The sequence below is a fragment of the Crocuta crocuta genome, unplaced genomic scaffold, assembly GCF_008692635.1.
Source record: "Crocuta crocuta isolate KB4526 unplaced genomic scaffold, BGI_CrCroc_1.0 scaffold52, whole genome shotgun sequence".
Taxonomy (NCBI): Eukaryota; Metazoa; Chordata; class Mammalia; order Carnivora; family Hyaenidae; genus Crocuta; species Crocuta crocuta.
The window spans coordinates 1,985,879-2,000,666 of record NW_027528617.1 but is presented as its reverse complement, the minus strand read 5'-3'; the positions used below and the strand labels follow the sequence as shown (position 1 = coordinate 2,000,666).

Here is a 14,788-nt window from a genome sequence, read left to right as displayed (position 1 = left end):
TACATTTTTTAAACATAAAAATTGCTTCTCAGTTGAATTCATTTTTCTATCTAATTCATAGTAGGAATTATGGTTATTTTACATAGTTATTTGATGAGTTAAAAATGACTAGTTGCTGTTGTCTGTATTTTGTGTTTTATGGTTGCTAGAAAATGATTGTAATAATCATTCATTTTTGAATTAATCTGTATTCACATTAAATATTAGATTTGGTGGGTAATTATTAGGTACTTAACAATTTTTTCTAGTGTTAAAACATTCAGTTGAAATTTTAGAATTAGAATTTTTTATTGCTGAATTTTAAAATTAATTAGCACAAGTACCTCATCTGCTAGAGAACTCCTTTGCGAGGGATAGTTTTTATACATGTGTATATACGGAAGATTGAAATAGCAAATGTATTTTCAAGTGGCAGACTTTAAGTTTTGTGAGTATTTTCCCATCTAACTCATGTACCACCTACAAAACTATTCTAGCTAACACACTGGTATTTTATTCTAGTTCTTTCCCTTGGGAAATGAAGAAGTGACTACTTTTCTAGATGTTATTCCTAAACAGCTAAAGAGAAAAACTTGTGACCCTAAGGTAAAACTTGTGAAGATCTTTGATTTCCTAATCCACTGTCGTTTCCTGCTATTTTTTATACAACTATCAGAATTTTCACAGGTAGAAGGTTAGTGAGCATAATGAATTAACCTGGTTTTAAGAGCAAGAGTAACTAATAACTGCTAGCCTTTGGTCTTGAGCCCTTTCTCTTTACTCATGAACTAATAATGCATCTCATATATATGCATATATGAAGGATGTATATATATATATATACATGTACATATATTTACGAAGGATGCCCTAGAGGTTGGACAGGAAGATAAAGTATAATTAAGGAATGTTCTGCGGAGAATAAAATGAATATCTTTATAGACCTGAACATAAAGTCTGTTCTACCACTTCTACTACTGTAGAAGTATATCTAACCCAAGGTCTAAATAGTTCTACCTACTGCATATCAAAAATGGATAAAGAAAATAGCATATAAATAGTTGAAGTTTATAAGTACTGATTCTGTTTCTAAAACCCAGTCAAACTCTACAGAAGAGATCCACATAGAAGCACAGAAAACAAGGCATCTGTTTGCTTGTGGAGAATTTGTATTCCCCATCAAACAAAATGGAAATATACAGTCTTTAACAATTGAGACTTTTTAAATTGAAATGTGTGTGTTTTATAATTCAGAATATTTTCAACAAAAGCCCAATACAGGGACATTTTAGATTTGATTTTCCTCTCAAATGTGTGATTTAGAATCTTCATTTTTAAATAAGAGAATATTCAGATTATGTACTATTATAATTTTGTTCATTTATTAGAAATAAATTTATCCTTTGTGTGCATTCCTTTGGCTCTATTAGCAATCTTAATTTTCTACGTTCTGGGTAGGCTTGGTCAACCTGTGAGGAGTAAAAATCCTAGCACCCTCAAGGGGGCAGCAGAGAAAGCCACTTGGAGCCTGAAAGCTGATCAAGTCTCTAAGGAGATGACAGTTACCTCCCTGAGGTGCATACCTATATTGACATCATATTCTTAGGCATCACTTTTGTTCTCAGAGCAATAGGATCAGATCTTCTGGGAGGCAGAAAGCCCACCATCCCTCCTCCTCTGTTAAGCCTGATAGTTTACAAAATGCCTAAATAAATGAAAATGTATTGTATTTCTTCTCTTACTTTCTTTCCTATTATTGTGCTTGTTGACTGTCTCCTGTATGCCAAACACAGTGTTAAGTGCACATTATATCCTGATGAAACAAAAGGTCTCTTCCCTCAAGGATCTTACAGTATACTTAGTATATAGGTAAGATAGTATATAGATAAGAAAAAACTTCATTGTACTATAATGTGATAAGTCTATAATGGAAAATTGTATAATGTACAGGGGAAGCATAGAGAAAGGAGCAATTATGTCTTTCTGGTTTTTCCCCCTAATGTTTATTTATTTTGTGAAAGAGAGAGCATGCACAAGTAGGGGAAGGGCAGAGAGAAAATCCCAAGTAGGCTCCACATGGAGCCCGAATTAGAGCTAGTCTCATGCCCATGAGATCATGACCTGAGCCCAAATCAAGAGTTGGACACTTAACTGACTGAGCCACCCAGGTGCCCCTTCATTCTGATTTTTTTTAAGTTTATTCATTTATTTTTGAGAGAGAGCAAGTGGGGGAGGGACAGAGAGAAAGGGAGAGATGATCTGAAGCAGGCTCCACAGTGTTCGCACAGAGCCTGACGCAGGGCTCAGACTCACAAACTGTGAGCCACTCCCCATCTTTCTGGTTTAATTAGCCCATTATAACTATACTGTTATACGTGTAATGAAAAAATTGATACTTATTAATTTTTAACTTGAATTCGATTAAATCTATAACTGAGTTATATTTCATAGTTAATGTTAGGATAACAGGAGTATTCCCTGGTTTTTAGTCTTGGTCACTTAGCAGTTATTACATTAAGTAATATTTAATAGAGCTGAATTGTGATTTATTTTCTATGTATATATGCTAGTGACTGTATATCAATATATACTTACACAATACTCATTTTTAATAATTTACTTGTAGCCTGTTGAGTTTCAAGGGCACCAAGTGAAAGGATCAGCCAGTAGCTCTGTGATGGTCAGAGGACACAACTCACAGCTAAAATGCAGTCAGTTTCCAGATAGTATTGAGTATGGAAACTGTGTGACGGACTCTTGTTTTTTGACACCAGAATTGACTAGCGCTTGTATGCAGATTGATTTCTTGCAGGTAAAAATATTTTTTATGGTTGCACCTTGCCAGATCATTTTCTTTATGTCAATGTTAAATTTTATAAAGAGATTATATTAAAATCTTTGAACAAATGTAAGTTACAAAGAAGTTTACTAAATTGATATGAAGCATGATATCTGAAATCAATCTAAATAACAGAAAAATATTTTATTTGAAGGATTTGCTGCCTTTTTGGGATCTGGAATTTAAAGAATTATTTTTCATTTAAGAAAAGACTAGGGAATCGTGACAAGGGCAAATAGGCAGATTATGTACAGAAAATATATTTAACAGCTATAGATTTTTTCTTTTCCTTTGTTATCCCCACCCCCACTTCTCTAAGTATGACACCAGGTACCTCTCATTGCTACTTAATAGAGGTCAAAGAGAGAGAATGATATGCATATATTTGAAACAATGTCAAAGAGATTAAAATTTTTCCTCTTTTATATTAAGGTGGAATGCACATACAAAATAAATGTACAGACCATAAGTCCACAGCTTAATGATTACCATGAAGCGAACACACCCATATAACCTCCATCCAGAAGTCCCCCTTCCACACCTTTTCAACTACTACCCCTTCTATTCCCTCCAAAGATAACCATTATACTGACTTAAAACATCATATATTTGTTGTGCTTTTAAAACTTGATGTAAATAGAGTAATATGCTATGTGTTTTTTGTGTCTTATTCTTTTTGTTCAACATTGAATGTTTGAAATTCATCCATATTCTTGCCTGTGGCTGTAGTTTATTCATTTTCCTTGCTGGTGTGCTAGTCCATTATATGAATATGCTCTGGTTTATCCATTCTTCAGTTGTTTGCATTTCGTTGTTACTGATAATAATGGTAGGAACATTCATGTGCTGCCATGAACATGTACACACATGATACGCTTCTATTAATTATATTGCGTTGGAGCGGGATTGTTGAGTCCCAGGTATACATATCTTTGCTTTTAGTATATAATGCCCAAACTTCCTTCCAAAAATGGTTGTAATAGTTTACATTTCTATAAGAAGTGTATGAGAGTCTCCATCACCCTATCTTCATCAGCGCTTGGTGCTGACAATTTTTGTTTTGAATATTAGCTATTCTGGTAGATATGTAGTGGTATTTCATTGCGGTTTTAGTTTTTATTTTCCTGCCTAACAGTGAGGTTTGACCTTTTTAGATGCTGACTGGCCTTCTTTATATTCTTTTTGTTGAAGTGTTTGTTCAGATTTCTTCCTCAGTTTTTAATTTGTGTGTTTATCTTTTTAATTAATTTTTGGAATTCTTTATATATTGGATATATACTCATTGTCAGTTGAATACTTTGCAAATATTTTCCCTGATTCTGTCTTATATTTTACTCTTAATGATGCTTTTCATTGAATGGAAGTTTATAATTTTTAACATAATGCAATTTATCTACTATTTCTTTTATGATCAGTGCTTTTTTGTCTTGTTTAAGAAATCTTTCCTCCATGGGGCTCCTGGGTGGTTCAGGAAGTTCAGCGTCCAACTTTTGATTTCAGCTTAGGTCATGATCCCTGGGTTGTGGGATTGAGCCCTGTATAGGGCTCCATGCTAACTGTGGAGCCTGCTTGGTATTTTCTGTCTCTCTCTGTCTTTCTCTCTCTCTCTCTCGCTCTCCCTCTCTCACTCTCACTCTCTCCCAACATCCTTCCCTCCTTCTGCCTTCTCTCCCCTACTCTGATTCACTTTCTCTCTCTAAAAAAAAGAAAAGAAAAGAAAAGAAAAATATTCTCCCATCTTGTAGAAGCTTTATTATTTTGCCTTTCACATTTTGATGTACTATTAACCTGTAATTGATTTTTATGTATTGAGGTATAGATCAAGTGTCATATTTTTCCATACAGACATTCAGTTGACCTAGCACCATTTATTGAAAAAACTATCTTTTCTCCATTCTTTTGTGTTTCTCCTTTTGCTATAAATCAGGCGTCCCTATATTTCAGGTTGATTTTGGTTACTAGTTTTGGAAGTCTTCATATCTTACAAAGTATGTGTATTCATGCATCTCTAAATCTTCCTACTTTGTTCTTTTTAGCTTTTTGCACTTCTATATACTTTTAGAATTAGCTTAAAATTTCCACACATGTACAGAAACATGCTGGGAATTTGAGTGGAATTTCATTGTGTATATAAATCTTGAGGAGACATTTTTATATTTTATTGATATGTTTTCAATATTGTAAAAGTATATTTTCCATTTTGATCTTAAATTTTTCCCGTAGAGTTTTACAGCTGTGGCATATAGGACTCTCTATCTGTTATTTGTATATTTGATTTGTAGGAGCTCTTTTTATATTAAGAAAATTAACCATTTGTTGTTTTTCCTAACGTATTAGTGTTTTGATTCTGTTTGTGATTTTTCACAGAAATGCATTTTTAATATTTATTTAAATTTAAAATTATAAATGCATTTTTAAAATTTATTTAAATATTTATATTCACATCTATGAGTGCTTTTTTTCATGGTTTCTGGAGCCAGAACTCTTAAGTTTTCATTTAGTTCTTTTAATTAATAATTCTTACTGCTTTTATTAACTATTGTCATGGTTTTATACTATTTTTAATAAGAACTAATGATTATAGTGGCTATGTTAAGTAAAATAAGTTGTGTCTGAACTCCTTCTTTATATTCTCTCAGATTCCTAGTATAACTATACTATAATTTTTAGATAAATAGGTGTTCAACATTTTTATTAGTATAAATGTAATATTTTCACAGCTGAACCAATTAATATAGTATGGTTACAGTTTATTTTATAATTTTGGATTTTTTTCTTAGTTTCTAATTGTCTCATTTTTAAAAATTTGATTAGTATTCTTTGAATATTGGGGTAAAGATTTCTCACCTGTTCGAAAAGCTTGGAATCTACACATACTTATTAAACTTTGTTCATTTTTTTCCCTCTTGGATCTCTTTCCTAGGTCCTCTGTCTGTCTGTTCCAATCTACATTGTATAGTTGGCATCATAAAAATAGCCTTTGCCTATTTCCGATCTTGGTTGCCTATATCTTGAACACTGTCTTTTTCTCTTGTTTTGTTATGGCCATCTTAAGTGCCTCTGAAGAAAGGGAGGATGGGAAGTGGAATCTGGGAGATGCGGCATGTTGTAGATGTTTTTATTCTGTTCTCATACTTGACCAATAGGCTAAATATAGAAATTGGATATGATCTGCTATTTTTCTTTTTAAATTTAAATTTAACAGTGTTTTCTCCTAGAGGTTTTTAGCATATTGTCTTTATATTCTTTATTCTTGAAATTTCACAGTGATGTGCCTTCCTTCAGGTTTTATTAATACTGTATATTGAATACTCAGTGAATCTCTTTATCCTGCAGATACAAGTCCACCAGTCCTATAAACATTTTTTTAAAAATAAGCTTTTGGTAATTTCCTCCCATTTTCTTCTTGATTTTTCTCTTTCTAAACATTATAAAATGTTTTTAGCCTTTTGCAGCCTACTTTTTCAGCAATGCCTGTGGATGGCACAGTTTCTAAGTGTTTCCATGGTTATAGGGGTAAATCAGTTTANCCCCATAATAGGTACTTTGGTGTGACTTTCTTTCATATTACCAAGTCTGTGTTCTTCCCCATCCTCTTAATCTATTGTTGTTAAAGGTTACCATTGTTTCTTATTTTCATCGAAGATAAAAGATATTTTTGTGTCTTATTTCCTATGGTTTCTTTTGAGGAAAATAGAGAGGTACTCATACTGAAAATGAAATTTGTGTCCATTTGTTTTGTTTATTTTATTTTTAAGTTTTATTTTAAGTAGGCTCCATGGAGAGTGGCTTGACCTTACCACCCTGAGCTTATGAGTCACACGCTCTACCGACTGAGCCAGCCAGGCACCTCCATTTGTTTTATTTCTAATTATTTTCACATACATTGGTTATGGCTATGTTTTATATCATGAGTTTCTAAGATATGTTTTAAGGCAAAATGACCAGGCTTAGGAACACAGATAATTTTTTTTGGTATAAGTGTGGCAAATTGCATATAGCAGTCTCTGAACTTTAAAAAAAGTCTGTGGTTCATCAAATTCTCAGGTGCTATCACTGATTGAAAGAAGCACTGTTACATTACACACCACTAAGAAGGAAGAACAGTCAATTAACATTACACAGTGCTTCATCACTTCGACTTTTCTTGTAAAAACTTTTCATTGTGGTAAAAAACATAAAGTTTCCAGCCTTATCCATTTTTGTGTGTATGGTTCAGTCATGTGAAGTGTATTTGTTGTGAAACAGGGGCGCCTGGGTGGCTTAGTCGGTTAAGTCGGTTAAGCGTCCGACTTCTCGCTTAGATCATTTCGCTTAGGTCATGATCTCGTGGTTCATGGGTTCGGGCCCCGCAACGGGCTCTGTGCTGACTGCCAACTCAGAGCCTGGAGTTTCAGTCTGTGACTCCCTCTCTCTCTGACCCTCCCCTGCTCATGCTGTCTCTCTCTCTCTCCCAGAAATAAATAAAAACCTTAAAAAAAAAATTTAAAAAAATAAAATAAAATGTTGTGAAACAGATCTCTACAACTTTTTCACTTGCACTTAGATTTTTAATGTTATATTTGTTGAAAGAAGGGTTTATTTGTATATTACAAATAAAATATATCAGACTGCTTTGTTTCCTTGCCCTTCTGTGAACACAAGACTTTTTTATTCAGTGCCAAATGATAATGTCATCCTTTTGAACATGTCTAAACAGGAAAATTTCATAACATGGCTAATGTTAATGCAAACTCCTATGTAAGTGACTACTATATGAACAGTATGTCTAAATTGCATACAGTTTCACTTGCACAGCAATGCTAACTATGTCACAACCATTGCCTGTGCTATAGAGATATAAAAATGTCATCACAGGATGCATCTGTATCTCAGTGGTGTTACGTAAGGTATAAGAAATGTGAATTGGGGGTGTCTGGGTGGCTCAATCGGTTAGGCGTCCGACTTTGGCTCAGGTCATGACCTTGTGGTCTGTGGCTTCTAGCCCCACATCAGGCTCTGTGCTGACAGCTCAGAGCCTGGAGCCTGTTTCAGATTCTGTGTCTTCCTCTCTCTCTGCCCTTCCCCAGCTCGTGCTCTGTCTGTCTTTGTCTCAAAAATAAATAAACGTTAAAAAAAAAAAAGAAATGTGAACCATAAGAATAGATGAAATATAATATACTCTGCTTTCCCTGACTAAAATTGACTTCATAACATATTGTTTTCTGTTTGTCTGTGTCTCAAGTTATAACCACAAACTATGTATGTGTGTGTTGTAGAGAGGTAGATAAAGATGTACATATGTACACACACACACTGTTTTAATAGATAAACTGATAAATGGATCTCTGTTTTCTAGTTCCCAGATGAAGAAGAGTTTCCAAAAGGAGGTATTAGTTTTAATGTTGAAGACAATTTTCAAGTGAGAGCTGAGTCTAATAACAACTCAATTGAAAATGACTGTAAGTAAATTCTAAATAAAATATAGCATTGAAAAGTTATTTGACACTGAACAAACCATTAAGTAAAAATCTATGCTTTTTTTTTCTCCACAGCAATTTTAGATTTCTCTCCTAAAAATTCAGACCGTTCATATCATTATCTGAATTATAATTTTAAATCAGCAGAGAGGACGTCATCAGAAGCAAATAAGGTATAATGTAAGCAAAGCTGTAATATCTGAGAGTAAAAAATCTTGGTAGACTTATAAGAAATGAACCATTAAAAACTAAAAAGATAAAAATCTTAGATTGGATAATTTTTTAACATGATAAAGTTTATCAATAACCAACCAACATTATTTTAATGATAAAACAAGCAGCAAAATTTCTGATAGAATAAATAACAAAATATAGATGACAGCTATCTTATTATTCAAAGGTGTTTTGAATTTTCTAATATGACATGACATGGGAGGCATACATAATTAAAGAGGAAGAAATAGAAGAATCGATTAAAAATGAGAAGTTTAAGAAGAATTTTGTAAGGGAGCTAAAGACAAGATAAACTTAAAAAATTAATACCTTTCCTGAACCAGTTAGAAAACATAATAGAAAAAGTATCCCGATGATGGTAACAACTGATATACAATGCCTAGGCATAATCTTAACTGGAAATATATGGAACATGTTTGGAATAGACTATGAAATTTTACTGTGAAATAAAAAATTCATGAATACATAGTAATTCACCAATGCCCTCTGTAGGTCAGAACTTGTTAAGACTTAGGTATAGATTGATGGACAAAACAGGTATGATCTCTGTCTTTAAAGGCCAAGGAGAAAGAGGATGAGATGGTTAAGGAGGGAGAGAGATGTTAATCAAGAATACAAGCAAACAAATAAATTGAGATCATTGCCATGTAGGAAAGCTGTGGAAGTACTCTGAAATTATAGGGGAATCTATTCTGTGAATAAATCTACTTTTCGGCTTCTCCAGCTGTGGCAGCAGTAGGGGAGGAAGATACCTTGCAAAGAAACTGCAAATCTAAATACCCTGAGACTGAAAAGAGCTAAGTGGGCTTGAGAAAGTGGACGAAAGCCAGAGTAGTAGGATTGTAGAGAGTGAAAGGGAAAGTAGTAATTAGAAATTGGAAAAGTGAGCAGGACCAGACACACAGTCTTACAGGTGAGGTTAAGAATTTTGATAGCCCTCTGTGTTCCTCAGGGAAATCCATGAAGGGTTTTCAGCAGAAAATCACATGACTTAATTTACATTTTAAAAAGGTTTTGCTGGCTGCTCTGTGGTAGATGGGTTTAGTGGGCACTGCCATGGAAACAGGGAAACCAGTTTAGAGGAGACTTAATTGATAGCGACTTTGAAGATAGGGATTGTGGCAGTGAAAGGAGTTAGAAGCATGAGTGTTGGTGGATTGAATGTAGAAAGTTAGGGTGAAGGAAAAGGGAGAAGAAAGACTTGGCTGCCTGACTTAACAATTGTGTATTTTTCACTGGGTGGAGTAAGATGGAGGCGCGTATTAGTCTGCTGGGATTGCCATAACAAAATACTGCAGAAGGGTCTCTTAAATAATAGAAACTTGTTTTGTCATAGTTTTGGAAGCTAGAAGTCCAAGATCAAAGTTCTGGCTAATTTGATTTCTGATGAGGACTGTCTTCCTTCTTGCAGATGGCTGTCTTTTCACTGTGTCTTCACATGGCCTTTCCTCTGTGTGTACACATGGAGAGAGGGAAAGAGAGCAGGTGAATGCAAGCTCTCTTTTTATGAGGACACTAATTCTGTCAGATCAGAGCCCCACTCTTATGACCTCATTTATCATTTAGACTTTGTTACCTCTTAAGTTTTTTTTAATGTTTTATTTATTTTTGAGACAGAGAGACAGAGCATGAGCTGGGGAGGGGCAGAGAGAGACACACACACAGAATCTGAAGCAGGCTCCAGGTTCTGAGCTGTCAGCACAGAGCCTGGCGCGGGGCTCGAACTCACGAACTGTGAGATTGTGACCTGAGCCAAAGTTGGACACATAAGCAACTGAGCCACTCAGGCACCCCTAGACTTTGTTACTTCTTACAGGCCATGTCTCCAATTACAGTTACATTGGGGTTAGGACTTCAGCATTTGAATTTGTGGGGGATGCAATTCAGTCCACAGCATGGAGGGGCAGGTTTGATGAATATATAGGAACAGGCAAGGAATGCCTGTGAATCAGTCAAGTCAAAGTAGAGATGTAAAGTTAGAAGTTGGGTTACATGGGTCTGGATCAGAGAAGTTTGTGTGGTCATTTGCACATATCAAAGTTTAAAGCACCAAGAACGGATAGGTTCATTTCAAGAGTGTACTGAAAGGAAAATTGTTATATCCCATTCTTAAGAATTGGGAGGTAGGAAGGATTAGCTATGTCAGTTATTGTTGAGACATCAGTAAAATGACAGAAACATGTCTGTTTGGCAACTTGGGGGTCATTGGTGACTTTGGCAAGTGCAGATTCAAGTTTCAGTTTCAGTTTGAAATAGTGAGGATTGAAACCAGTTTAGAATGGACTAAGTGGTAAATGGGATGTAAGAAAGTAGCGACTGTGGATGTGGAAAATGCCTTAAAAAGACTAGCATATTTAATCGATCAGTCAGTCACTCATTCCTCAAATATTTTGGGGGCATCTACTGTGTGTTGCACTGTTCTCCATGCTAGAGATAGGCCTGTGAATAAAACAGGCAAAGATCTGCTCTCCTGGAGCTTGCGTTCTGATGGAAGGAGACAGATGATAAGCAAGTATATAGAACCTTAGAGAGTAAGTGCCGTGGGGGACAATAAAGCTGTGTAAGGGGGATGGAGTTCTATTTTACAGATAAATAGGGCCTCTCTAATAAATGACACTGGAGTAGAGACCTGAAAGAAGAGAGGGAGGGAGAGCACACATGCCATGCAGGTATCTGGAGGAAGAGCATTCCAGGCGTAAGGAATAGTAAATGTAAAGGTTTTGAGGCAGGGGAATGTTGGCCAGTTTGTAGAACAGCAAGGAGGTAGCCATGGAATGAGTGAACGAATGAAAGGGAAAGTGTTAGGAAGAGAGATCAAAAAGGAAGAGACCTAATCTTACAGGGCAGCTGTGTAGGACATTTTCAGAGCCTTGTACTTTGGAGAGTTTGGGAACCCTTAGAGTTTTAATGAGAGGAGTGAAATGATTGAGCTTATGTTTAGAAAGAACTCTGTGCCTGGTTGGTAGAGAATGTACTGTGGGAACAAGGTCTAATACTCAGTAAATATTGCCTATTGTTACTTTTGTTGAAGGTGCAATACGATCTTGGCTGCCAGGTTTGAATCCTAACTCTGCTGCTAATAAGCTGGATGAATTTAAACAAGTTTAATTGCTTAACTACTCTTTCTCTCAATTCTTTCAGTTGTAAAATAAGGAAAATGAGGGTACTGACCTCATACGGTTGTGGTAAGGGTCAAATAAGTTAAAAATAAAGGTACTTAGGACAGTTCCTGGCACATAATAAGAATTTGTTAATTTAATAAGACTATTACTATGGTGAAGAGTTAATGTAATTTCCCATTAATCTGTCTGTTTCTTCTACTAGACTGAACTCCCTGAGTGGGGGGATCATTAATAATTATCTTCACATCCTTATTTCCTAGCTTAGCACCTAAAACCAAGTGACTAATCAAGGGAGTGTTTTAAAATTTATATATACATTTTTTAACTTTATTGTAATTTACAAAAAAAAAAAAGACATACACGTTCTAACAAATTGAAACCATTCAGAAGGACATAAAGTTACAAGAAACTTTTCCCCTTAATTCCACCTCTATTAGAAACCAACCAATTAGAACCAAACTATTAGAAGTTTGGTATGTATTCTTCCAAACTTTTATTCTTTTATTCTATTTTTATATAAATATATATATTAAATGTGATCATCGTATTACATTTTTAAGGTGATTAAATTCTGGAAGTAGCAAGAAAGTTAAATACTATTCTAAAGAGAAGAACACAATGAGTAATATGACTATTCAGATCTGGAATAGATCAGAAAAGTTCACTCTATTTGGGAGCAATTATCTAGAAGTTTAGGTCAACTGTAGATAAACCCTAGACCTGAAGACATAAGAGAAAGCTATTCGTCCCTTGAGTCTGCAGGAAGTTTTACCTTCACAACTCCAAACATGAGGTCTGAGTTAGTCTTAATCCCTATTGACTAGAGATTCATCCTTAGAACCAAATCCCCATAACCCAGATCAGCCTAAATCAGAATCTGACCCATTTTAAATAAATCCAGTGATTTTTATGTTCTGTGTTTATTTTTCTTATTCTTATTGATTTTAATGAGTTTATCCTGTCCCTTTGGGAAGAATTTTTACCATACTGTAGCTCTATATAATGTGCTTGAAAGCATTATTTGTATAATATGGATTACTAGAATTCATTCAAACTATAGGGGAAAAATATAGTAACATTTGGTTAGTACATTTTATTTTTTCTTTCTTAATAGGTGACATCACCAGAACAAAAGATCTCGACCTTGAACCCTGTGTCTACTTTTTCTTTGAACTCAAGAGATGAAGATTTTATGCTAGAATTCTCTAAGGAGTCCCTGAAAGCAAGAACTTTACCTGGTGACTTTCACTTACTCGGCTTAGACAGTGGCTACCCTGCTGCTTTCATAATATCTAGCTGCGTAAAATGAAGTTTTTTATTTGAGAAATTGTCACTAAACTAAAAATATCTTGAAACCAGATTCAGTGCTATCTTCCTCAAGCCTTCCCACACTGCTTTTCTATTTGAGATGGCTCTTACTTCCAAATACAGCACTCCCTTGTAACTCTCAGCTTCCTTCTGACTTCTCTCAACTTCTCATCACAGACTTCTGCACATGGCTTCCATTATTGCAGTACTTCTCACAGCTGTTAACTCCAGAGGTGGGCTCTTCTATGGTGCCCTCCCCTCCCAGGGGAATGATTCATTGTGAAGGTCTGATTTACACCATTGGTTGACTTTGGTATAACCTTTAATCCATTTTGAGTTTATTTTTGTGTCTGGTGTAAAAAAGTGGTCCAGTTTTATTCTTTTGCATGTAGCTCTCCAGTTCTCCCAGCACCATTTGTTGAAGAGATTGTCTTTTCCCATTTGTATATTCTTGCCTCCTTTGTTGTATGACCATATAAGTGTGGGCTTATTTCTGGACTCTCTATTCTGTCTCAGTTCATGTCCTGATGCTGCCAATCAGTAGTCATGTTACCTCTAGGCCTTGGCAATCTCATCTGTAAAATGAGAATAATAAATCCCTTCTTGTCTATAAAGTACTTTGAAAACTTAAATGCTATGTAAATATAATCTAGTGATTGGTGGTGGTAGGTTGGGGGGGAATTTTAGCTAAGGGGGAAAAGAAAAAGGGAAGGATTTTAAATTCATCAACCTTAAAAAAGTTTAAGTCTCTTGAGCTTTGAAATCTTCATTTTTTTGAGACTAAAATCATTAAAGATATTTTATTATAAAAAAGGAACTAAAATTACCTGGGTTTTTTTGTTTGTTTTCAGCAAGGCAAGTTGTTACTTTTCTTTTTTGGATAGATAGTTACTGGTTTTTAGAGCCTAGGTGATGGCCATAATACATTTTTATTTAATCAGCTCTTTTTCTTTTTTTTTTCACCCAGTTCTCAAAAAACCCAGTTCTCTGGAGAATAAGAACTTTCAGAGGCTTCCATTAGTAAGTAGAACCCGAGATCCATTTATTACTTTGCCACCTGATTTATATTCTTGTTCATGTGAGGCCAACTCTGACAGGCAAGAATCTTCTGGTTCTCCCATATTCAACTTGTGTGAAGAGTCAGCGGTTCTTTCTTTTAGCCTTGGGCTTGACGACCAAGGTGAAACTTCCTTCTCTAAAGAATCTAGAGAAGTGACTCCAGGGGACGTTTTACTTCTCAATAATATGTCCATTCAAAGCAAGTGGCTGAAATATCAAAACATACCCCAGTGCAACTTGACTACTCCAAAAGTAGTTGATAAAGTAACAGATGACTTCTCTGCTGAGGTTGTTTCTGGGACCCATTTTAGTGACATGGGTGAAAGACAGAGTGATGCTGTGAATGAAAGCTCTTTAGACTCCATGCATTTGCAAATGATAAAAGATATGCTCCATCAACAGCAACAAGATTTTAGCAGCCAAGATTTGATTTCCAGAAAGAAAGCACTGTCTTTGAATTTAAAGCAGACTTCTAAGGCTAAGAAAACTCACAATATGTTAGGAGAGTCAGCCTGCTACAACTACAGTGTAACAGGAGATTTACAGGTGAGGAAATGAACCAATGTATCTTGGTGCAATTTTTCCAATACTTACTGTTTGAATTTCAACAAAGTAATTGACAAAATTATATAGGAGCAATGATTTTACTCTTGGAGCTGAGGACTTCCTTTTTTGAGTTTTATAGAACACTAGCTACAGTCATATCTTCTTTGACTTAAAAACTTGCCTAGTAGTTATGAGCACTGAAAGAAATTATATATTTGAAAGTATCTGATGTGGTATCTGGC

General features: G+C 35.1%; 1 protein-coding gene across 1 annotated transcript in view; it reads left to right on the top strand.

Annotated features, from left to right (window-relative positions):
* The window catches only part of ZGRF1 (zinc finger GRF-type containing 1), an 88,401-nt gene that overhangs the window by 34,994 nt on the left and 38,619 nt on the right, over positions 1-14,788 (top strand). Inside the window, exons 9-12 of the mRNA XM_077754995.1 lie at positions 502-585; positions 2,606-2,791; positions 12,748-12,898; positions 13,909-14,546. Of these exons, the coding sequence (XP_077611121.1) occupies positions 502-585; positions 2,606-2,791; positions 12,748-12,898; positions 13,909-14,546 (1,059 nt within the window). The remainder of the gene's footprint in view (positions 1-501; positions 586-2,605; positions 2,792-12,747; positions 12,899-13,908; positions 14,547-14,788) is intronic.